The 25,805-nt window shown below is 39.7% G+C and overlaps 2 protein-coding genes across 3 annotated transcripts in view; both read left to right on the top strand.

Annotated features, from left to right (window-relative positions):
• PCBD2 (pterin-4 alpha-carbinolamine dehydratase 2) overlaps positions 1-15,276 on the top strand; it is a 54,038-nt gene extending 38,762 nt beyond the window's left edge. For both annotated transcript variants that reach the window (XM_032627212.1, XM_032627211.1), the window contains 2 exons: positions 13,744-13,824; positions 15,018-15,276. In XM_032627212.1, coding sequence (XP_032483103.1) covers positions 13,744-13,824; positions 15,018-15,113 — 177 coding nt within the window. In that variant the 3' untranslated portion in view covers positions 15,114-15,276. The remainder of the gene's footprint in view (positions 1-13,743; positions 13,825-15,017) is intronic.
• A 5,471-nt stretch (positions 15,277-20,747) lies between these two features.
• CATSPER3 (cation channel sperm associated 3) overlaps positions 20,748-25,805 on the top strand; it is a 38,034-nt gene continuing 32,976 nt past the window's right edge. Inside the window, exons 1-2 of the mRNA XM_032627253.1 lie at positions 20,748-20,848; positions 22,605-22,758. Of these exons, the coding sequence (XP_032483144.1) occupies positions 20,748-20,848; positions 22,605-22,758 (255 nt within the window). The remainder of the gene's footprint in view (positions 20,849-22,604; positions 22,759-25,805) is intronic.

Below are 25,805 nucleotides of genomic sequence, written 5' to 3'. Positions count from 1 at the left end.
TTCTCTGGTGGATTCCTCTTGGGTGATTTTGAAACCGTTGTTTTGGTCTGCTTTAGGGGGAAAGGATGGATAGAAAGCTGGTGAAATGTGCTGATTCCAAGAAGCAAAACTAAAGGATTGTGAGAAATTCTAGAAAGAGCTAATCAGATTTAGCTGTTGGTCTGCCCAGTAGTAGCTGATGATAATATGGGGAAATGTAATTTAAATATATGTGCAGAGGAATTCGGAAATGAGTGGTAAAGGTGTTCTCAGCTTGTGGTCATCCTGGTCAGAACGTCTTTTTGGCACAGAAAGCTGTGTGAAACTTAGCTAGTTAGAGAACTTTCACTGAAAATGGAACAAAAATGAAGGACTCTTAGGTAAAATTGTGTGTACAGGTGTTTATGTTGCTTAACTCTGCTGCCTTGAGAAGAGTGGATTCATAGTAGTAGACCTTTATCAAACAGTAGTCTCCCTAGGAATTCAGGAGGAGTTTACTAATGTAATTGTAAATCCTGATTCTGCAAAGAAAACTGTTTTGCACCTTGCTTTTTCATTTAACAGTATACATTGAAGGTAGTACCATGTAACTAGCTAAAAGAGCTGCCTTATTTTTCGAAATGGCCTAATTAGGATATTATGATTATTGCAAAAAAAATGGTGACTTAGGAACTTCTTTTAACGGCTCTAAAATATTACGGTTCTGTGCGTACAGCTTTTGAAAGTAATGTTTAGAAGTGAGTGTGCTATCTCACAGGTGGTGTACTTATTGCCACAACTGTGGGGGCACTAATTCAGCCTAAGGCACAGCAGAATGGGCTGCTCTTTCAGTAGGTTGTGGACATTGTCTCAAGTGCCTGGGGAAGCCAGTTTTAGCTTCAGAGTTGGGTGTTCTTGGCCTGAGTTGTTGGAAATGTTGGGCTCTGCAGTAGAACACGTGGAAGGCAGGTAGCCTAGGGCCCCTGGATTGGCCGGGGTTGTCTGCCCAGACACACACACGCACACCGGACTGCCTAGGGGATGGTCTGCAGGCAAGGCCTTTAGTTTGGCTTCTCAGGGAGATGTGAGTCACCTGTTTGGTTAAGAAGCTCACTGACAGATTGCAAGTTCCACTGGAAATCTTCTTCTGAGGATACATCGAGAAACCATTCTAAATATGTTTCTGGTTTTCTCAGCCTTGCATAGGTGGATTTCTTTGGCCTTCCTATTGTTTTTGTACTAGGTTTAGGAAAGGAATTCTTCCTTTCCAGGCCATAGACACTATAATGTTAAAGTGTTGATGATGATAATAAACAGTAACATTAACTGAGTGCCTAATAGAATGCCTGTCATACTGTAAAATTTGTTACATGAATTATCCCCTTTAAACATATGAGGAAACTGAGACTCACTTCAAATGTTAAGTAATTTCTTTGAGGTCACATAGCTAGTGAATAGCAGAGCCAGGACTTGAACCTAGGTCTCTGACCCTAAAGTCTCTGCAATTGACCACTGTGTCAAAATACCAGTGACAGTTTGGAGAAAAAAAAGCATGATCAAATACATCTTTGGTTGGATCTGCTCCTCACATTTCTCGTGTTGCAAGTTGAGAATATGCGTCTGTTGCCTGCAGATTAAGATCTGATGTTCCCTTTGCAGTGGCTAGAACAGTTGAGTGTTTTTCAGAGAAAGTCATCGTGAGGCATGTAATCATATTCTGGGGGCAAAGAATGCCTTTCCTTGGTGCACCAAGCAATGTTTATGTGATGGATCAGTCACCAACACCAAGGGAAGGTCCTGTCCTGTGACATGTGCGTGCTTGGCAATGATCTTGCTGTGCATTTTGCTTAATAATTTTCATTATTTTTAATTAAAGTTGAAGAAGTGCAGACTCTAGCTGAAATTAAGGTAGGTTGTGTTGCCGGAATTTGGTAATTACTTTAATTGATCACAAGATAGTTTCCTTGATCACCAATTAGACTAAATTGCCGATCATGTTTCAAGACGTGAAGAAATGCCCAAACTGATTTATGTAATAGTGTTTTCATTTCTAATCAGACATAAATATCGTTTCCTTCCATAGCAATTGTATTTTATAAAAGAAGGGTTATAGGCCTACAAACATAAAGGTGATTCATAAACAATAGAGTTCTAATTCATTGAATTAGTAAAGGAAGTATTTAGAGGCTTAATGGAGATTGTACTGGGGAAATTACTTTGGAGTTGCTGGTGCTCATTTTCTTAGTGGGAGATATGTTCTTTTTTAGTGCATAATTAAAATAGTCTATAATCAAAATATAAAAGGCAGCTGATTTAAAGAACATATCAAAGAGAATTGCCCTGAGTAATGACAGATTCATATTGTAAATATGTGCTAGAAGTTAAGTCTTAGAACTTTAATAAATCATGTTATTTGGACTGAAGCTGCGTTTTAAATTCAGGGTGCTGTTAAACATTTCACAGATCAATACAGGATTTTTGTTTCGGTTTTGTGCATCTGATAGTCTTTCATATTTTCATGGAATAAACTGAAACAAAAGGAACTTTAAGAAAATTAAAGTTCCCAAAGAATACTTGATTTGGGGTTCATGGGAAAATCTTTTAATTGCTGATGGTTTGGAGATTTCCAAATGACAAACTTCATTGGCCCAATTTACTGTGATTGTAATGCTTACATTCCATAAAATGGCAGAGTGACTTAAAAAGTCATACTTCATCATGCATTCATGGACTTGTTCATAAAACGTTTGTAATTTGCAATAGAGGAAAGACTGAAACCATTATCAGCCATTATATGCTATTTGTTGGACATATGTTTGTTTGAAATAGCCGTGGCTCAACAGAACATGGCTCATAGACAAACTATGCTATAAATTGGCACTAAAAACCCACCTAAACAGGTAGGCATATGTTAAGAAGTTAACGTGAGCCAAAATATTTTAATATGAACCAGGTTACGTACATCACAGGATCCCAGCTCCCTTTACAGTGAGACCTTCATTTGCATGGCTTCTTCATTTTTTCCCAAGCTAGCTAACTTTTAAAGTAGATCATATATATATTGGTTCAAAAGTCAAAAGGTACCAAGGAGTATAGTAAGCCTCTTCCTGTTCCTGATTCTCAACCACCCAGTTCTCCCTCTCCACCCCCCATCATTCACTATTCCCAGATCCTTATATATCATTCCAGAGATATTAATGCACATACTTTCTTTTCTTTTCTTTTTATATAATTTATAGACTATTGTTATGCATTTTTTCCCATTTAGTAATATATGTTGGAGGTATTTCTAGTCAGAGGATAAAGAATTTTCTTTCTTCTTAATGGCTACATAGTATTCCAGTGAATAAATGTACCATAATACATTTTAATCAGCTCTCTGTTGATGGACATTTGGCTCTTTCAAGCCTGTCGCTGTTACAGGCTGTGCTGCAGTGACCATTCTTGTAATTTACGTGTGAGTATGTCTGCAGGACAAATTCCTAGAAGTGGAATTGCTTGGCCGAAAGACGTAATCATATTTTTTCCTAAGGGCATAGGCATTTTTAATTTTGATAAATGTTGTTGTATTCTCTTCCATAGTGATTATTATATCAACTTATTTTCACCAAAAATATGAGAGTGCCTTTTCTCCTGTATCTTCACTAACAGAATATTATCAAACTTTTTGATCTTTGCCAAACTGATAGGTTTAACTTAGTTCCCCCCACCCCGATTTATTGAGATAAAATTGACATATAACTTAGTTTTAATTTGTACGCCTCTTATGTATGAGATGGAGCAGTTTTTACGTTTAAGAACCATTTGATTTCTTTTCTCTGTTATCTATTATGTCCTTTGCCCCCTTAAAAAAAATTGGGTGTTTGGTCTTTTTCTTATTAATTTATATAAGATCTCTTGATATGCTAAGGAAATGTGTACTGCAAATACAGTTTGTTGTCTTTTAATTTGTTGACTTTTATTGTCATACAGAAAAAAATTTAGTAAGATTTATCTATTTTTTAAAAATTTATTTATTTTAATTTTTGGCTGCATTAGGTCTTCGTTGCTACACGCGGGCTTTCTCTAGTTGTGGTGAGCAAGGGCTACCCTTCGTTGCCGTGCGCGGGCTTCTCATTGTGGTGGCTTTTCTTGTTGTGGAGCATGGGCTCCAGGCGCACGGGCTTTAGTAGTTGTGGCACGTGGGCTCAGTAGTTGTGGCTCACGGGCTCTTGAGCGCAGGCTCAGTAGTTGTGGTGCACAGGCTTAGTTGCTCCGTGGCATGTGGGATCTTCCCGGACCAGGGCTCAAACCCATGTCGCCTACAATGGCAGGCGGAATCTTAACCACCACTCCACCATCTGTTTTTTAGTAGTGGTTTAAAGTTCTTTGTATGTAGAATTTATGCATTTCTTATTAAGGTTACTCCTAGATAATTTTTGGTGCCATTTTAGATGGGAACTTTTCTTCCAGTGTATTTTCTAATTCATTGTGTTTATAAGAAGCCTATTGACATGTTTTTGGCTTCTTTTATTCTTGACTTCAATGGGAATTCTTCCAGTCTTTCCCCGTTAAGAAACGTGTTGCTTTTTTTTTTTTTTTTTTGCGGTACGCAGGCCCCTCACTGTTGTGACCTCTCCCGTTGCGGAGCACAGGCTCCGGACGTGCAGGCTTGGCGGCCATGGCTCACGGGCCTTGCTGCTCCGCGGCATGTGGGATCTTCCCGGACCAGGGCGCAAACCCGTGTCCCCTGCATCGGCAGGCGGACTCTCAACCACTGCGCCACCAGTGACCCCTTTCTGTTTGTTTTTATAGGAAGCAACCAATTTTCTATTCTATAATTCTTCCAGATACAGCTTCTGGATTCAGTAGTTATACCATTTTTATCTCTTTCCTAATTAATTTACATTTGCTTTTCCCTTTATTTATATTCATTCCTGCTCTCCTCCCTAAATTTATTTTCTTGTTATTTATCTACTTTCTTGATTGGATATTTAATTAATTTATTTTAATTCTTTAAAGTTCATTAATTTAAGATAATTTAAGTATTTAAAGATGTTTATTCTGATTATTGCTTTAGATGTATCCATATGTAATGCTTACATTATTAATTTCTATTAATTAATATAAATAATAATTATTTTCTCTTTAGTATTGATTTCATTTTTGATCCGAGTTTTTCTACTTTTGTTTCTTTGTTTTGTTTTGTTTTGTTTTTCTGATTTTTTTCAGCTACTTTAATTAAAAAAAAAATTTTTTTTAACATCTTTATTGGAGTATAATTGCTTTACAATGGTGTGTTAGTTTCTGCTTTATAACAAAGTGAATCAGTCATACATATACATATGTTCCCATATCTCTTCCCTCTTGTGTCTCCCTCCCTCGCACCCTCCCTATCCCACGCCTCTAGGTGGTCACAAAGCACCGAGCTGATCTCCCTGTGCTATGCGGCTGCTTCCCACTAGCTATATATTTTACGTTTGGTAGTGTATATATGTCCATGCCACTCTCTCACTTTGTCACAGCTTACCCTTCCCCCTCCCCATATCCTCAAGTCCATTCTCTAGTAGGTCTGTGTCTTTATTCCTGTCTTACTCCTAGGTTCTTCATGACATTTTTTTCCCTTAAATTCCATATATATGTGTTAGCATACAGTATTTGTCTTTCTCTTTCTGACTTACTTCACTCTGTATGACAGACTCTAGGTCCATCCACCTCATTACAAATAGCTCAATTTCGTTTCTTTTTATGGCTGAGTAATATTCCGTTGTATATATGTGCCACATCTTCTTTATCCATTCATCCGATGATGGACACCTAGGTTGTTTCCATCTCCTGGCTATTGTAAATAGAGCTGCAATGAACATTTTGGTACATGACTCTTTTTGAATTATGGTTTTCTCAGGGTATATGCCCAGTAGTGGGATTGCTGGGTCATATGGTAGTTCTATTTTTGGTTTTTTAAGGAACCTCCATACTGTTCTCCATAGTGGCTGTACCAATTCACATTCCCACCAGCAGTGCAAGAGTGTTCCCTTTTCTTCACACCCTCTCCAGCATTTATTGTTTCTAGATTTTTTGATGATGGCCATTCTGACCGGTGTGAGATGATATCTCATTGTAGTTTTGATTTGCATTTCACTAATGGTTAATGATGTTGAGCATTCTTTCATGTGTTTGTTGGCAGTCTGTATATCTTCTTTGGAGAAATGTCTATCTAGGCCTTCTGCCCATTTTTGGATTGGGTTGTTTGTTTTTTTGCTATTGAGCTGCATGAGCTACTTATAAATTTTGGAGATTAATCCTTTGTCAGTTGCTTCATTTGCAAATATTTTCTCCCATTCTGAGGGTTGTCTTTTGGTCTTGTTTATGGTTTCCTTTGCTGTGCAAAAGCTTTGAAGTTTCATTAGGTCCCATTTGTTTATTTTTGTTTTTATTTGCATTTCTCTAGGAGGTGGGTCAAAAAGGATCTTGCTGTGATTTATGTCATAGAGTGTTCTGCCTATGTTTTCCTCTAAGAGTTTGATAGTTTCTGGCCTTACATTTAGGTCTTTAATCCATTTTGAGCTTATTTTTGTGTGTGGTGTTAGGGAGTGATCTAATGTCATACTTTTACATGTACCTGTCCAGTTTTTCCAGCACCACTTATTGAAGAGGCTGTCCTTTCTCCACTGTACATTCCTGCCTCCTTTATCAAAGATAAGGTGACCATATGTGCGTGGGTTTATCTCTGGGCTTTCTATCCTGTTCCATTGATCTATCTTTCTGTTTTTGTGCCAGTACCATACTGTCTTGATTACTGTAGCTTTGTAGTATAGTCTGAAGTCAGGGAGCCTGATTCCTCCAGCTCTGTTTTTCGTTCTCAAGATTGCTTTGGCTCTTCTGGGTCTTTTGTGTTTCCATACAAATTGTGAAATTTTTTGTTCTAGTTCTGTGAAAAATCTTTATTGGAGTATAATTGCTTCACAGTACCATGTTAGTTTCTGTTGCACAACAAAGTGAATCAGCCATATGCATACACATGCCGCATATCCCCTCCCTCTTGAGCCTCCCTCCCATCCTCCATATCCCACCCCTCTAGGTCATCACAAAGCACAGAGCCGATCTCCCTGTGCTTTGCTGCTGCTTCCCACCAGCCAACTATTTTACATTCGGTAGTGTATATATGTCGATGCTACTCTCACTTCGCCCCAGCTTCACCCTCCCACCCCATGTCCTCAAGTCCATTCTCTATGTCTGCCTCTTTATTCCTGCCCTGCAACTAGGTTCATCAGTACCATTTTTTTTTAAGATTCCATATGTATGCGTTAGCACATGGTATGTGTTTTTCTCTTTCTGACTTACTTCACTCTGTATGACAGACTCTATAGGTCCATCCACCTCACTACAGATAACTCAGTTTTGCTTCTTTTTATGGCTGAGTAATATTCCATTGTATATATGTGCCACATCTTCTTTATCCATTCTTCTGTTGATGGATATTTAGGTTGTTTCCATGTCCTGGCTGTTGTAAATAGTGCTGCAATGAACATTGACCCAAGAGTTTTAAAAGAAGGATTTAAAATTGTTTCAGGTACTACTTTTTGCTACATTAGTGTCCTGATTTTGTTTTTAATTTTATTGGAGAATGTTATTAGTACTCTTTCTACTTTTTGATTATTGAGATTTTCTTTGTGGGGTAGTATATATTAGGTTTCTGTGCATGTTCTAAATATATTTTAAAAGCTATATTCTCAAGTTTTAGAGTTTAAAATACATCAATTACATCTACCTTTTAAATTATGTTTTTTTTTTTTTTTTTTTGCGGTACGCGGGCCTCTCACTGTTGTGGCCCCTCCCGTTGCGGAGCACAGGCTCCGGACGCGCAGGCTCAGCGGCCATGGCCCACGGGCCCAGCCGCTCCGCGGCATGTGGGATCCTCCCAGACTGAGGCACGAACCCGCGTCCCCTGCATCGGCAGGTGGACTCTCAACCACTGCGCCACCAGGGAAGCCCTAAATTATGTTTTTAAGTAGTCCATATCCTTACTTTTATTCACTTAATCTGCCATGGCTTAAGAGATGTGAATTAAAGTCTCCAACTACAAATATTTCTCTTTGGCCCATGAGCCCTGTCATTTCTGTCTCACTGATTTTGATGCTACGTTATTGCAATATAGATATTCACAGTTACTCAATCTTCATCCTCATTGTGGATATACTTTATAATTTAAATTACCCTTATGATTTCTTAAAAGAAGTTACGTTTGACTATGTCCTTTTATTTCTAGTGGTTGAGTTTTGCTTTGTGACCCATTGTAACGTTCTCTCTTCTTAATTTTAGCTGGTTGGATTTAGGCTCTTTACATTTATTGATTGGAAAGGTGTTTGGTCTTATAAAACCTGACAGAACCAATATACTCTTTTCTCCCTTATCTTAAATCATTATATGGATTGTAGGATTTTTTTGTTGCATTTTAATTGTGTTTTCCTTTACTTAATTGTGAATTAAGTTGTTTTGTTCTTGTTTTCTTCTAAATTTCGTTCTTCTTGTGGATACTATTAAATCTATAGTTTTACATAGCAAATGTAATCCTCCATTTCTTTAGATAGCATTTAGCTAGCATTTCTTTAGATAGTGGTCTCCCCACTAAGCAATATCAAAATTACACTTCTACTTTTTCCTACTTTACTTTTAGGAACTAAAATTTTAGTTCATATTGTTTTTTAGTTCCAGTGCTTATGTTTTATACTTTTAAATATATCTTTAACACTTGATCTTTCAGCTTTTAAAGATTTTTTTTTAACTTTCATCTACCTTCCCTATTTTTATTGTCTTCAACCCTTTTAATAGTTTATAACATTTACATTTTATTCTGTAACTATAATCCCCACAGTTGTTTAAAATGTATTTCTAGAGCTGAAGGAATTTATTGCTCACTGTCAAAACCTTTGGTATAGTTTCCACATTCATCTCTTAGTTACTTATATTTCATCCTTTAATAAAAATTTCCTCAAAAAGTGTGAATGGAAATTATTCCCTGAGTTACTGCATTTAAAAAACATGTCTCTTGCATTAATTTTGAACAACAGTTTAGCTGGGTATAAAACTCTTTTTTATTTTTTAAATTATTTATTTATTTTTGGCTGCGTTGGATCTTCGGTGCTATGCGTGGGCTTTCTCTAGTTGCGGCAAGCGGGGGCTACTCTTCGTTGTGGTGCGCAGGCTTCTCACTGCGGTGGCTTCTCTTGTTGCAGAGCACTGGCTGTAGGCACATGGGCTTCAGTAGTTGTGGCACGCGGGCTCAGTAGTTGTGGCTCACGGGCTCTAGAGTGCAGGCTCAGTAGTTTTGGCGCATGGGCCTAGTTGCTCCACTGCATGTGGGATCTTCCTGGACCAGAGCTCGACCAGAGTGGTATTCTTAACCGCTGAACCACCAGGGAAGCCTATGGGTATAAAATTCTTAACATTTTCATTTCCTAAAGTCTTTATAGGCATTGCTCCTCTAACTTATATGTTGAATGTTGATATGTGGAAGTTTGAAGTCAGCCAGATCCTTTTCAACATTATAGGTGAGTTGATTTTATTTGACTAGATGCCAAAAGAATTTTTTTATCTTCATAGTTAACTGACTTCACTAGAATGTGTAGACATGGCTGAATTCTTACAATCTATAGACTTAAATCTTTTGTTTCTGGAAATTTTTCTTGAATTACATGTCCAGTTTTTTTCTTTCTTCTGTTTTTTTTTTAAAGTTGTTCTCTTATTGGCAACAGTTATCTATATGTTAGATGTATTTCGTTTTCTGTATTTGTTATTTTCTAATTATTTTAAACTCGTGTTGATTTCTACTTCATTTGTCCATTTTCTCAGTCCTGTTCTCTAAGCTTCTTACTGGGTTGCTGGTATCTATTTTGCCTTGGGCTGTTAGCAGATTTCTTTGATGGAATGGTTTAGAAAGCCTGTACTTTTAGCTAGCTCAAGGCTTTTAGATTCCAACTGGCATCCTGGTAACAAGTAGCTAGGGCTATAAAAATAAATCTTTGAAAGAAGGGACAGATGTTTTTCACTGTCTGCCAAGTTTGCTGTTTAGTCATATTCCTTCTTTATTGTATTCCATATAATCAAAATTCCCCTTTGAGGTTTTGCTTTTTCCCTCTCCTACCTACTCATCTAACTTCCTTGCAGAAGTTCTTTTACTTTAATTTGAATGTGTATTGTTATGGATGTTGTTAATTTGTGGATTTAGAAATAAATGTTTGGGGCTTCCTGGGTGGTGCAGTGGTTAAGAATCTGCCTGCCAATGCAGGGGACACAGGTTCGAGCCCTGGTCTGGGAAGATCCCACATGCCGCGGAGCACCTAAGCCCGTGTTCCACAACTACTGAGCCTGTGCTCTAGAGCATGCACAACACAATTACCGAGCCTGTATGCCACAACTACTGAAGCACGTGCACCTAGCCAGCTACTGAGCGTGCGTGCCACAACTACTGAAGCCTGCGCACCTAAAGCCCGTGCTCCGCAACAAGAGAAGCCACCTCAATGAGAAGCCCGCGCACAGCAACAAAGGGTAGCCCCCTCTCGCCGCAACTAGAGAAAGCCTGCGCGCAGCAACGAAGAAACAACACAGCCAAAAAATAATAATAATAAAATAAATTAACTAAATAAATTTATTTAAAAAATTAAATGTTTGGAGTATTAATTTGTTCTGTTATATGGAAGAAGGATTTGGAATTATCTTTTTGCTCCCATAACAGATAGAGTATTCTTTCCCTAAGGAAGAATTAGGATCCTGTGTAAATTGTTTATCAGGCTTTTTGATATTTTATTAAATGTAAATATTAGGTGACAGTTGAAGGGAAATATGCAAAACTGAGGAAAATACAAATTTGGACGGTATTTGGATGTACTTTTTCTTTTTTAACATTGTATGTAGATAGGGTAGATGCTTTCTCTTTGATCAATGTACCTCTTAGGATATGGATGTTCTCTTTTAAGTCATATTTGTGATGGAATAGATTTTACTACTACGCTGATAGCATTCTGGTGGTCAGAGATTTGAGGAGCACTTCTGATCATGTTCAGATCATCCATTCAGTAGATCCATTTGGCTCTTGGGCAATGTTAAAGGATTCTAAGCATCACTTTGGACCTTTTAGGATAGCTTGGTTCAAAGAAATTGTGGCTACAGGGCTTAAGAACTTAGACAGTGACTGTGCCCACCTGATTTCTTGTTATTCAGCTGTTTTCCCCAGTCAGTCTGCATCAAAGTGTTATTCCACCGTATATTATCTTTGTCTAGTATACATGTGTCAGTCTCTGTTTATCGCACATGGGAAAAGGAGAGAGCCATTCTTCTGAGAGAAAGCAACTGGAATCTTAGATTCTCAAGTCTGTGGGAGGGCTTTTCGTTTACCATTATGTTTTGTGAGGTTTACGGTATGTCGTTTGGCCAGAAGCAGTAGTGGTAGCAATATGTGCCTTCTGTGCCAGGTGCTGTGCTAAGTGTTCTTATATCCCCATCTCTCTCTCTCTCTTTTTTTTTTTTTAACATCTGTATTGGGGTATAATTGCTTTACAATGGTGTGTTAGTTTCTGCTTTATAACAAAGTGAATCAGTTATACATATACATATGTTCCCATATCTCTTCCCTCTTGCGTCTCCCTCCCTCCCACCCTCTCTCTCTTTTTTTTAATAAAAATAATTACATGACTCTTTTATTATTATCATCATTTTACTGATAAGAAAATTGAGGCTCAGAGTTAGATCACATGACAGTTGAGTAGTAGAATTGGGATTTGAATCCCTGGCTCAGAAATCCATGTCCTTGGGACTTCCCTGGTGGTCCAGTGGTTAAAACTCCACAGTCCCGGGGGCTTCCCTGGTGGCGCAGTGGTTGAGAGTCCACCTGCCGATGCAGGGGACACGGGTTCGTGCCCCGGTCTGGGAGGATCCCATATGCCGCAGAGCGGCTGGACCCGTGAGCCATGGCCGCTGAGCCTGCACGTCCGGAGCCTGTGCTCCGCAATGGGAGAGGCCACAACAGTGAGAGGCCTGCGTATGGCAAAAAACCAAAAACCAAACAAAAATAAACTCCACACTCCCAATGCAGGGAGCCTGGGTTCAATCTGTGGTCAGGGAACTAAAACCTGCATGCTGCAACTAAGAGCCCGCATGCCACAAGTAAAGATTCCACATGCCGCAACTAAAGATTCCACATGCTGCAACTAAAAGATCTCGCGTGCTGCAACTAAAGATACTGCATGCCACAACTAAAAGATCCTGCGTGCTGCAACTAAAGATCCCGCATGCTGCAACTAAAGACCCTGTGCAGCCAAATAAATAAATATTTTTTTTTTTAAAAAGAAAGAAATCCATGTCTTTAATGTCTCTCGGGGTGGTGATGAAATTGTAAATCTTCTAAAGCTAAATGAGAATAAGGCATTATAGGCAAACAGGGTAAAAATTCTCATAATAATTTAATACAGGTTAACTCTGTGTTTGAATAATTAAAACAAACTTTCTCATTTGACTTGTTCCTTCCCCTAACATAGAAAATCAAATTGTGAAATGAGAAGGGGTGGGAGAGTGAATATTGTTTTCCTACTGATAATTCCATACATAGTTAAATGGATTTTTCTTGAACTTCCTTCCTTTTCCTAATAGGGAAGACTCTTCTTCAGGCATTAAGTGTCAAAATGGAGATCTTTATCCTGAATAAAATCGATTCTGAGATAGGAACCATTATGAATGACAGAATTGTTTGAAAATGGCATCTTCCATATTTCTGTTAACTTGGAAATGCACTCTTATGTCATTTGGTGATCCAAAAAACATAGCGCAACTAACATCAGATTGTTTTTTCTGGATAGGGGTAAAGAAGTTAAATATTTATTTATGTGGCTGTAATGGGTAATGCCTGTGAATTCCACTGTAACTTTGTAATTAATGTACCACTTCCTTAGAGTCTTACCAAGTATTTCTGCCTTACGGACACGGAAGAGACAAACTCTTCTACTGTTTGCAATTACCCTCATAAAAATTTGAAAGCAAGCAAAAAAGTGGTTTTTTTCCTCTCAGGACAAGTTTGCTTTCTGCTTAACACAATTAGGTTTGCACTTTCCCTGTGGTATGAAGACAGTGCCCTACAGGCCCCCACTTATGCCTGTGGCTGGCTCTGCAGCCCTCTGCCCCAAGGCGGAGTGTTTTCTCCTCGAAATGGCGGTGCTGGGCAGTAGCAAGAAGACCCTGAGTGGGCAAGCCCATCTTTTCTGTTCCACTCTGGATGTCAATGAAAACAGTCTCTCATCCCCTTCTGTCCTGCCTGGCGGATGGGATGGTTGTTCATTTCTACCGGAGCTTTGGCTTAAGACACACTCACAAGACATTTTCCCATAGTCTTTGTGGTCGATGCCTTAGTTAGCAACCCAGTCACTAAAAACAAAAGGAGCAGTGCTGCAAGAAAAGTGACTTCTAAGATTTGGGGCCAGGTAGTGAGATCCAGGACACTGAATTAAAGGGAAATTATTCCTTCTTTTGGAGAGTCTCGTCCTGAGGAAAATTAAACAGCCCAGACAGGTCACTGGGTGAGACCAATTTCCCGGTTTGTTTATTTGAGCCTGATTGTTTTTCACCATCCAGCAGCAGGTCACAGTCCTGCTACACTGCTTCCCCAGCTCTGTGGAGAGCATTCGCTTTCATATTTGATTCTCCAGGCTTCCCTAAGGATTCTAGCCATGTTTTTTCTGGTCGGGTTGCTCTGGTATCTCTCTCAGATCCAGGGCAGGGGGCACTGTCAGTCATCACTTTCGACTTCATCTTATGCAGGCATTTGGCTTTATGTCCCGAGTCGCCCTACAAGCAGAGAAGATGAATCATCACCCGGAGTGGTTCAATGTGTACAACAAGGTAACTGAATTGCCTGATTTTGGAATCACCATAATTATGGAGTTTAAGAAACTTCTTCCTTCCTTTCTTGCTTGTCATCCTGTGCAGCTAAGTGTCTGTGCTTAGGAAAATATTCTCTTATTCTTTCTCTCAGAATCCCTGTGTATTACTGCAAATTAGTAAAAAAATGTTCAGATCTACTCAAGACAACAGTGACTGAGTTCTTTATTTTCATGCTTATCTTCTACAGACACTAGTATGGAAAAGTTGGGCCAAATTAGACTCCTGAATGAAACTTGAATATCTGTCATGTAGATAAATTTTTAAACCCTCTTAAGGTAAATTATTGAAAGAGATGGTAGCAAATAAGAAAGATACGGCCTTATTTAATAAATTTGCTCAAGAACTATTTATTAAATTCTCTATTCTCAGTGGGAACTGACCTTCCTAAGAGAAAGAGCAGACCGAAAAGACTTCATCAAGGAGTTTTAAGGGGGCACAGTGAGAAGAATAACACTTGCCCAAAAAGTGTCCTTGCCTTGGTGATCATGCCATGTGGAATTTCTTATCATTTAGATTTCTGTGAGATTTCTATTATCTCTTTGAAAGTCCTCTTTGAAAAAAGAAGATTTCACATTTTTGTGATTTAATTGCAATAATTCAGAGCATACAGGTACCAGCATAAACTTTTATTTCCTAGTTGCCTCTCTTTGCCCATAATTTTGTTTTTGCTTTTTAATTGATTTGTCAAGAGGCAACAGTCTGTTCCTCCACCCCACCCCCACTTCCCTAATTTGGAAATGGGCTTTTTTTTAACATGGTTGCTAAGATATTACATTTGATAGCTTAGTTTTTCTCAGTGGCCTGAAAATAGTTGGTGTAATTAAAGTAATGGGAGTTAAAGTGGTACCTCAGTCTCTCTCTCTCTCTTTTTTTTTTTTTTTTCCCCGAAGAGTCAAGATTTGAGATTCTGGTAGCTCATTTGCCCTTCTTATGAGAGAACCTTTTTATCCCTAGGAGGCTGCTGGGCCCAGCCTGGAGTTTACTGGGTTTTAGAAATGCATTGCTTATTCATAATGTAGTATTTTCTAAATCATTTAATTTCCTCAATTCTCAAAGATAAATATTGAGTAATAGATTGATTTCTGAACTACCAAAGGAGAGCATCATGAATTGCAACTCAGGGTTTTCAAAGCTGCTTCTCTCTTTCTTAGGTTCAGATAACTCTCACATCACATGACTGTGGAGGACTGACCAAAAGAGATGTGAAACTGGCCAAGTTTATTGAAAAAGCAGCTGCTTCTGTGTGATTTCTTCCAAAATGCATGTAAAATCTTATATACACATCTAGCTCCAATGTATTTTGAAGGCAGTTTATCAACACATGAACAAATTAAGCCATAAATTTAGTTCACCTTTTGAACGATCACATTTTGTAAAATCAGTGCTTAAATAAAAATGATTTAAACTTGAGCCTGAGGTATTTTTCATTATATCTAATCACATATATAAGGTAAATCAACCCAGGTAATTCTATTAATAATATTAAAAAAGAGAAATAACATTTTTAAAGACCAGAAATGGGTATGGGGGAGCATTCACACATTTTTATAACCCAGAAATTCAAGTGATTATGGTGACTTTACAAATGCATTGTGTTGGAGAGCAATTGTAAGGTAGAAAAAGAATGATGAACTCTATAGGTAAAGGGTTTAACTGTATGTAACGATTCTTATGATGCTAAAGTTGATTTGGGTTTTAGCTGTTGTTACTACTTAAGTAGTTACTTAATTTACAGAGATCTCAAAAATTGGGTGAGCTGTCTAGTGTTTTATCCTTCCTTTTCAGACAGGGAGAAAGAAGAAGACAAGTGTCTTGTGCAAGGCTTCCAGCAAGGTGAGGCAATAAAAGGATTCACTGTCACAGTGACCAACTTGCCAGGTCATTATTTGACATACTGAGGGGAGGAGGAACCAAGGGTCATTTTTTCCCATCATTTGCATGTTGTGACCCCTGAACTGAGGGTATGTAGCTACTGAGCTAGAAGCTACTTGGGTATTATCCAGTAATGAGCTCTGTTTACTCCATGTGTCACTGACATGAGTAAAATGGAATATAAAGTAAGCTATTATTTAAAAATTGCAGTAACTGTTCTTTGAGGGAACTCAGGAATGTAGTTATTAATGAGATTAAAAGGTAGATTAAAAGAATGTGTATGTATCTATCCAAGGAACATGCCTTATAGTAGTAGGATTTAACAAGGATCATCTTTATACCCTGCCTTACATCAGAGGCCAGAAAAATCACTCTGTGTTACAATAAGCAAAGCTTCTCATCCCCCCAACTCCCCACCAACCCTGGCCTCTAGTCTGAGAAGTCATATGGGAATATGATAAGGAGGCTGAGCTCTCTGAAGCCAGTTTTTGGCTGGTTCTGTTGGCCTGGCAGGTATAGTCATTTTGCCCTGCGGGTGTGGAGTATACAGGGTGGGTGGGAGAAAGAGAGAGAAGAGTCACCCCAGACTCTGTGGCTACTGGGAGATCCAGAGCCTGGACACTAGAACTTGTACTTCTTTGAAATTTTTAACAGGGAAAGGCAGGGACTTCCCTGGTGGCACAGTGGTTAAGAATCTACCTGCCGGGCTTCCCTGGTGGTGCAGTGGTTGAGAGTCCGCCTGCCGATGCAGGGGACGCGGGTTCATGCCCTGGTCCGGGAAGATCCTACATGCCGCGGAGCAACTAAGCCCGTGCACCACAATTACTGAGCCTGTGCTCTAGAGCCCGCGTGCTGCAACTACTGAGCCCACGCGCTGCAACTACTGAAGCCCACGCGACGAGAGCCTGTGCTCTGCAACGGGAAAGCCATCGCAATGAGAAGCCCGTGCACTGCAATGAAGAGTCGCTGCTGCTCACTGCAACTAGAGAAAGCCCACGCGCAGCAATGAAGACCCGACGCAGCCAAAAGTAAATAAGTAAATTAATTAATTAAATATTTTTTTAAAAAGAGGAAAAAGCAAAGCCATGTGTTTTTATAAACTTTTCCCCATATTATAGATTTGGGAGTTTTTATACATTTTATTACCAAAGATTTCTAACTCAGTGCTTCAAAGTTTTCTACATGAATTTTTAAACATGAAAAAGTGTAGACATATTTTAAAATAGAGTAAAATAGGGCATTCAACCCTTATGTACTGATCACCCAGATTTAACAGTTACCAAGATCTTGCCAGTTACATCATATTATCTCCCATTTCCTTTTTCTTTGCTAAAGTATTTAAAAGCAAATCCCAGATAGCATGTCATTTTGCCCCTACATCCTCCCGTAAACATCTCTAGAAAATATGGTCATTTTCTTGTAGAAACCAAAATGCCATTATCACACCAAACAAAATAAACTGTGAATGTTCTGAAGGTCAAGAATGTCTGTGGACAGTAATTTTATTCTAATCAGTGATACACATGAAGTCCACCCATCGCATCTGGTTGCTGTGTCTCTTTAAGCTTTCAGTCTAGAGCGAGCAAGCCTCCTGCCCTCATTCCCTCTTTCTCTCCATATCAGTGACTTACTGTAAAAACCGAGTCCTGTAGAATATTCCACCTTCTGGATTTGTTTGTTTGCTCCCTTGTGGTGTCACTTAAATTGTTTCATTGTACCTTGAATGGAAACCTTTCCCTCTATTTTGAATGTAAGTCTGAGAGGCTTAGAAACTATTAACCTGTACTGTGTATGGCACCGTGGAGAGAGCAGGGTACAGCTAATAATTGCAGTTGTCAGGACCTGAGAATGTAGCTACTAACTAGCATCTATGTGAGAATTTGACATAAGGTCCATGTTAAGGGGTGTCGCATCTGCTGGAACTCATGAACTTTAGAGAATCAAAGATCCCATATCAGAAGTCTGGTAATACTCCTTGTGGTAAATTCCAACAGAATGAATCCCCAGACTTGCTCTAAGTAACTGACATTTCAACTTAAAAGAGACACTGCCAAAGTTGGAGGCCCCAACTTTCCTTCTGTTCCAAATCTTTGTGATGACAGTGGTTTCTCTGATGTGGCAAGCTTTGGTTTCCCTCTATTTTCCTTTTAAATGATCACTGGAGTAGAGGGGGTTTAAATAGCTATGACCTATGACCCTTTGCATGACCTCTATAGATAATAAATCAGGGCAGCACGTTTGACAGTGTCCTTTTCTAAAATGAAGTTAGTGAAAGTTCTGAAAATTGTGGTTACTCTCTGACGATAGAATTTAGGAAATCTTTAGATAACTAGAATAAGCATGATTCTTTATGTTTTTGCTTGAGACAAAAAGCAGCAGCATGTATGTTGCATATGGACACACACCTGACCTTCGGCAGTGTGCTGAGCTATTGGACTACTAGTATTAATGTGGAGCAGTCTGTATATGTTCTAATCCAGAGTTTAAAAATATACTAGTTGAACTCTATAACTTTCAGTTTTGTAAAATTTCTGCAAAACAGCAAGAGGTGTAATAGGGTTTGGATATAATATGTGAACTTTGTGTTTCAGTTCTAGTTACATGTAACTAGGAATGACTCTTGGTCAGAAGACTAGAGTCACCAAGCTGCCGTGCCTACTGACTGGGTGCAGCGGCTAAGGTGGTGCTGCTCAAGTCAGGGAGAGTGTAAGTTGCTGCTAAAAGGGCAGAAGAGCTGGCCCTTTAGCTTCTCATCCAGGGTGCTTGTCCCGCCCACCTATCCACAAGAAGATACGGGTGATTTCAGTAGGCCTGGATAAGCTGGTTACTTCTGAGTCCACTCATCAGCTGGAGTTCCAGTCCCAGAATAGATTTCTTCATCAGTGACTTCAGAAAACACATCCAGGGGCTTCCCTGGTGGCGCAGTGGTTAAGAATCTGCCTGCCAATGCAGGGCACACGGGTTCGAGCCCTGGTCTGGGAGGATCCCACATGCTGCAGAGCAGCTAAGCCCGTGCACCACAACTACTGAGCCTGTGCTCTAGAGCCTGTGAGCCACAACTACTGAGCCCCGTGCCACAACTACTGAAGCCCGCACACCTAGAGCCCGTGCTCCGCAACAAGAGAAGCCACCGCAATGAGAAGCCTGCACATTGCAACGAAGAGTAGCCCCTGCTCGCCACAACTAGAGAAAGCCCGCCTGCATCAACAAAGACCCAACGCAGCCAAGAATAAACAAACAAATAAAAAGAAAACACATTCAGCTGTGGTTGGCTGTGCTGATACTGTACACCAAGAACAGCTGGTCTCTTCTTGACTGCTTCCAGCTAGCCATCTTTCCTCACCCCTCCAAGGATCTTGAAAGAATTTTTTACATTCTTAATCTCTTCATTTCTCCCCAAAAGTGTGCTTTGGAGCTTAAGGAGCGGAAGCATAGTAGTGTATCCTTAGGATTCCTGGAAATAGAATCCCACTAGGCTCAGCTACTTGAGTGAGTGTAAGGATCCCTGAGGTACATTCACATAGCACAGATTTACCGAGGGCCTCCTATATGGCCCGGCGGCATTAGGCACATTGTTGAATTGGGGCGGGTGGAAACAGAGATGGAGAACTGATTCAGGCTCTCTCTGAGCAGCTGCTCCAGGAGGCCACTGTCAGGGTGTGGGCAGGAGCCCAGAAGGCGTCAAGGGGCATATGACCAAAGGAGGCAGTAGGAGGAGCTTGATCCCTGAGGGAAAGAATATAGACTAAGACAGTGAGGCCGAGGTTTGAAGCCTGGGGACATTAATCAAAGTGTTTCTTAAAGCTTTGCTGTTGATGATTTTAAGTGGAGAGATTGGTAAGATGTTTTTTCCCAGTTCAGTATACCGCTTGCCTACAAGAGTAATTTTCTTTGTGAGATGGTCGTGTTCACTTGTTTCAGAATGCCTGGGGCAGTGGAGGTGGTGACGTGCTCACCTCCTTTTATTATGGCCCAAGGAATTAAGGTTCCAGGAATTTGACCAATTTGGCCAACTAAACATTTAATTCAACACAGGGCTACCCAGAAGCCTCTGTCTTGATTTGCCTTGGAAGCCAAAGGGGCTAGGAGAAGGAGAACGAGAGAATGTATTAATCCCAAGAATTGAACAGAGCAAAAATCCCTATTGCTCTTGTACCTAAAACATCTCTACCCCAAGGCTCGTCCCTTACACTCTCTTTAGGTGGTTCGTATGTGCACATTCTGTGTCCCCAATTAGCCAGTGCTGGGCATGGATAACTTCTTTTTTTGTTTTTTTTTTGTGGTACGCGGGCCTCTCACTGTTGTGGCCTCTCCCGTTGCGGAGCACAGGCTCTAGACGTGCAGGCTCAGCGGCCACGGCTCACGGGCCCAGCCGCTCCGCGGCATGTGGGATCCTCCTGGACCGGGGCACGAACCCGTGTCCCCTGCATCGGCAGGCGGACTCTCAACCACTGCGCCACCAGGGAATCCCCAGGCATGGATAACTTCTGCTCCTCCTGTTTCTTGGGTTCTAGCCCCAAAGCCATCAAAATCTTTCCTTGTCCTTCCAGGTGTCTCCAGTGCTGTGCCCTGGCTGTGTGCTCTTGCTCTTAGAAGCCCAGAGACTTTTGCTTTCCCCTCTTCTATGACCCTTAACCTATTCTAACACATTATTAAGGGCCTCTGTCAGTTGGGGGCACTTCCTGAAGGAGGGGCTTTTGTCTGGCCTGTCTCTCAGCTTTAGCCCGGAGCATCACAATTGCAGGGTGCTTGTGACTCTTTTGCTGAACAGAGGTGCTCGGTCTCCTTGGGAAGAGAGGATCTGTGGGTAGACCAATGGGGAGCTCTCCTCTCCAGAGGCCTGCCGGCTAGTAACATACCGGAATGTCCAAGAGTGACTTCATAAAGCAACGATGCCCTCTGTGGACACTCCTCTGAGGCCTCTTGGAATCTAGATGCTGAGGAGATTCCTAAGCAGAGGTTTTCTGTTTGATGGTAAAAGCAAGGAATAAAAATTGAAAATTTGGAAAATGTCTCAACACTTTTATCACCAGAACCACACAAGAGTCATTTCTAGCTCACTGTTTGAGGATGTGTCGCTGCTGTTCTATGGGACGTTATGGAAATTTCAGTAAATACTCTTTATTTCTCTTTCTTGTTTAGAAGTGTGCAAATGGCAGTGTTGGGTCTCGTAGCCTCTTCCCACAGGCACTCATCCACTTCCCAGACTGAGGGGCTCGTCCTGGGTAATCTGATTTCTCCAACTGGTGAGGCTGGTGAAGCCAAACAGTTGTGTCCTTGGCTTTCATATCACAATTGGCTGTTAATCAAACATTCAGTCACACTCTTATTTGACCTGTAGACTGAATGACTAGTTTGACTCCATTTTGTCCTTTTTTATTCCCTACTATGTTAGATAATTTGAAGCCTTTTTTTGGGTAATAGACCTGATTTCAAATCAGATAATGAAAATTATATATCTTGTTTTTAATAGGTTATAAAAGTATATAAATCTATATTTTTTTACTGTGTGAGACTGGGTTCACTTGTTACATATAATGGGGAAAAAGTAATGCATACTCTCTGAGAAAAATTGGAAAGCACAGATAAACATAAATAAACAGGAAAAAGAATTACCTATAACCTCACTATCCGTAGGCAGACAATATCAACATTTTGGCATACTTCATGCCGAATTTTTTTCTACCTATTTTGCACAATTAAGATAATTTTGAGTAGAGAATTTTTATCTTGCTTTGTTTCTATTTTGCTATCCAGTGGCTCATAAACATTTTTCTAAATCATGAAAAATGCATAGACATGTTGTAGTGTCTGTATAATATTCCATGAAATGGATATACCATGATTTACTTAATCTGTCTTTTTTTGGTTAAACATTTTTCTAAATCATGAAAAATGCATAGACATGTTGTAGTGTCTGTATAATATTCCATGAAATGGATATGCCATGATTTACTTAACCTGTCTTTTTTTGGTTAGACTTTTAAATTGTTTCCAAATTCTCACAGCAAATATTGCTGGGATAAACATGTTTGGCTAAAGTCACTGTTTGCATTTCAGATTGTATTCTCTTGGGGTAGATTCCTTGGGTCTGAGGATACAAACAGAACTAAGGCTTTTCAGAAAAGTTGGTCAGTTTACATTCCCCTGGCAGTTTATGAGACTGCTCCGTTGCACTACACTCTTGCCAGCACTAAATGTTATCACATTTAAGCCTTTGCTAATTTTATAAGCAAAATTACTGGTTTTACTTAATTTGTACCTCCCCGATTAGTAGTGCTACTGAACATTTTGGAGGGAACTTCATGCCATTGTATTTCTTTAATGAGTTGACTGTGTGTTTGCCCATTTTTTCTTAGGGTGGTCAGTTTTTTATAATTGATTTGTAAGCACTTGTATGGCTGATTATTTGATTAGCAGTTTTCCTTACTAGACTGACAATATTTAGTTTTGCTTACCTGTATCCCAAGTGCCTACTGTATTGCCTGGCATGTAGTAGTCATTCAATAAAAACTTGTTGAATGAATAAATGAGTGAGTTGAACAGTAGTTACTTAATAAAAATTTGTTGAACGAGTAAATGAAGATGGTGCTTTGTCTTGCTTGAGGCGGAGTGGTAACCATTCTTTTTCACAGGTCTAGAGAGGAGGAACTGAGCAACTGAGTGGGGACAGACCCACCCAGTAATCGTCATACATATTTCAGTGGTCATTAAGTCAGCATTGCATTGCAATTTTAAAGTATATGTAGATTTATAGTCACAGAAGGGGGAAAGCAGACCCTAGTCCCTAAAAAAAAGTGTGCATTGTGCATTACCTTACAACAGAGCTATAAGATAATCATACCTCTTATTCAAATTTTTGACAGGAGGAAAGATACTCAGTGTCAGGCATTTGTGAAGAGAGTTATAATGAGTCGTCTCTTTAAGATAATTATGATTAGCACCGTCTCAACGAATGCCTTTTTTATGATCTTGTGGACTGATTATGAAACAAGATACAACTTGTTCAGACTTTTTGAGGTAAGCAGACAAAATGGGTCCATTTTCTTCTGTTTTACCTGTTTTATTTCTGAAAATGTTATAAGATTTTTAAGGCATTTTGTTCAAAAAGTTTTTCTGTAGAAAGATTCTAAGGACTATTAAAATATACTCTAATATCTGGGAAGATGGTGGCAGCAGTAGTAGCAGTGACATGGTTTTTTAATCTCCCTGAATCCCCTCTTAAAAAAACAGAGCAACTAGATAGCAAAACCAAAAACCCATGGACAGGATTTATATCAAAACTAGTTAACAAGAGATCCTTACCAAGAGCCACACTGCATAGTATTAGCATCTGTAGGAGAGGAAGCAGAGGGAAGTCAGTAAGTATTCATTGGAAAGTATGATGGGCTGATGTGAGAACAGCAGTTGATATTAGGAAGGCTGTTACCTAATCAAATACTGGGATAGCACAAGAGGTTCCCGAAATTTATGAAGGGGCTAGAACAGTCCAGACCCTGTAAACTTTTCTTTTTTTTTTTTTTTTGCTGTATACGGGCCTCTCACCGTTGTGGCCTCTCCCGTTGCGGAGCACAGGCTCCGGACGCGCAGGCTCAGCGGCCACGGCTCACGGGCCCAGCCGCTCCGCGGCACGCGGGATCCTCCCGGACCGGGGCACGAACCCGCGTCCCCTGCATCAGCAGGCGGACTCTCAACCACTGCGCCACCAGGGAAGCCCAGACCCTGTAAACTTTTAAAACTGACTCTCCACAGCTCCTTTCAAGGACAGTGCTCCATATTTAGGAGAAGTATTGGGAGTGGAACGAAAATTGAACAGGTTAGAGACCCAAAGATGAAGGAAGAGAGGTTCTGATAAAATTGGAAGAGGGGAACAGCACCAGGAAACCTTAAAAATCAAGCAACCATATTTTAAATCAAGAGGGAATATTTGAAGTTAGAATCACATTTTCTCAAAGTCCAAGAAAACTAATTTCACATAAAAAAGTGCAATAGGAAAAGATTGAGGTAAAATCCCATACAAAATTATTATAAGAAAAAAGAGAGTAAAGTGGAAAATAATATCATTGTAGATAATGAAAGCCTGCCACAAAGACATGTTCACAAACCAGATAAAAACTGTACCGTATTATTTCAGAAGAAGGTAAATGTTTAAGAAAATGATGTTAGATAGGGAAGAAAAGAATGAGGTGACAAAAGTCAGGAAATAATTAGAAATAAAAGAAACTCATTTCAAAAATGAAGACTGAATTAGACTAAGAACAATTAGATATAGCAGGTAATAGCTTAAGAGAAATTAAGAGAAATATAAGATTAAGTGGGGGAAATTCTTAAACATCAGTAAGAAATGAAGAGATAAGGATTCAAGAGAAAATGATGAAAATTGAAGACTGGGGAAAAATGATCCAACTTAAGGATAATAGGAGTCCCTGAATTTGAAACAGAAACAGAAACAAAGTAAAGGAACAGAATAAACACTAAAATCTAGGGACTTCCCTGGTGGTCCAGTGGTAAAGAATCCACCTTCCAATGCAGGGGACGTGGGTTTGATCCCTGGTCAGGGAACTGAGATCCCACATGCCACAGCACAACTAAGCCTGCGCACCACAACTACTGAGCTCGTGCACCTCAACGGGAGAGCCTGCATGACGCAAACTACAGAACCCATGTGCCCTGGAGCCTGCATACCACACTAGAGAGAAAGCCCACGTGCCGCAACTAAGACCAACATAGCCAAAAAAAAAAAATCTAAAATCTAAGAAAAGTTACCTGAAATAAAAGAATTGAAACTATATTTTGAAAGTTGCATATTGAGAATATGGACTTATACAACAAACACCAGAACATGTTCTACTAAAATTATTGGACTTTAAAGGAAAGAGGTGTGGGGGAAATTACAAGCATCTAGGCAACGTGGCTTATAAGGAAAAGAAAATTAATTATTATCAGACTTTGCTATAGTAATACTTTATGCTAAAAGAAAATGGAGTAAAACATTTAAGATACTTCAGGAGAGAAAATGTGAACCAAGAGTTCTAGATCCAGCAAAACTGACTTTCAAGTGTAAAGGACATAGACAAACTGTCATCAACGTTAAAAAGCTTCGCTAATATTGTTCCCGTGAGCCCTTCCTTATGAATCTAGTAAAGAATAAGTTTCAGCCAACCAAAATGACTAAAGAAGTATCAACATTAGGACTGGCAATGGACATTAAAAAATATGATTATTTATAGAACTAATAATAATTATGGGTGAACAAGGAGATAATGTAGCACCTAATGAGTATATCCACTGACAGTGAAGATATAGTATTGATTAAAAATGGGTAAGAATGGGGAGAGTCAATGCAAAAACAATTTTTAACCATTTTCGGAAATCAGCTTTGTGGTGATGCTATTAGTAGTATTATTCTGAGACTGCTGTGTGTGTAATACAAGGATAAAGCAGATGGGACAGTTTAATTCTGTTATCCTCTGTGTTCTTGAGAACCAGGTTACTCATGGAAGAAAGGAGATATGGATGTAATATAGACAAAGTTAAGTGAAAGCCCTGTAGTTCTGCATTTAAACTGGAAATATCAATATAAACTACTGAAGTATTTTACCTTTATCCATTGAAAAATCTAGAACAATGACCAACTTAACAATTATGCATCCTTAGTGCCCATAATGTGATTGTTTTTTAAATTAATTAATTAATTTTTGGCTGCGTTGGGTTTTTGTTGCTGCATGCGGACTTTCTGTAGTTGTGTCGAGCGGGGGCTACTCTTATTTGAGGTACGCGGGCTTCTCATTGCAGTGGTTTCTCTTACTGCAGAGCACGGGCTCTAGGTGCGTGGGCTTCAGTAGTTGCGGAGCGTGGGCTCGGTAGTGGCACACGGGCTTAGTTGCTCCGTGGCATGTGGGATCATTCTGGACTAGGGATCGAACCCGTGTCCCCTGCATTGGCAGGCGGATTCTTAACCACCACACCACCACAGAAGTCCCATAATATGATGTTGAAATACCATTTCTCACTAAAAGAAACTAGGAATTCTTAGAGAAATGGCTGATTGTAGGTCTAGGGTAGAA

The sequence above is a fragment of the Phocoena sinus genome, chromosome 3 (genome assembly GCF_008692025.1).
Source record: "Phocoena sinus isolate mPhoSin1 chromosome 3, mPhoSin1.pri, whole genome shotgun sequence".
Classification (NCBI taxonomy): Eukaryota; Metazoa; Chordata; class Mammalia; order Artiodactyla; family Phocoenidae; genus Phocoena; species Phocoena sinus.
The sequence above is the reverse complement of the archived record's forward strand: the minus strand, read 5'-3'. Positions and strand labels throughout refer to the sequence as shown.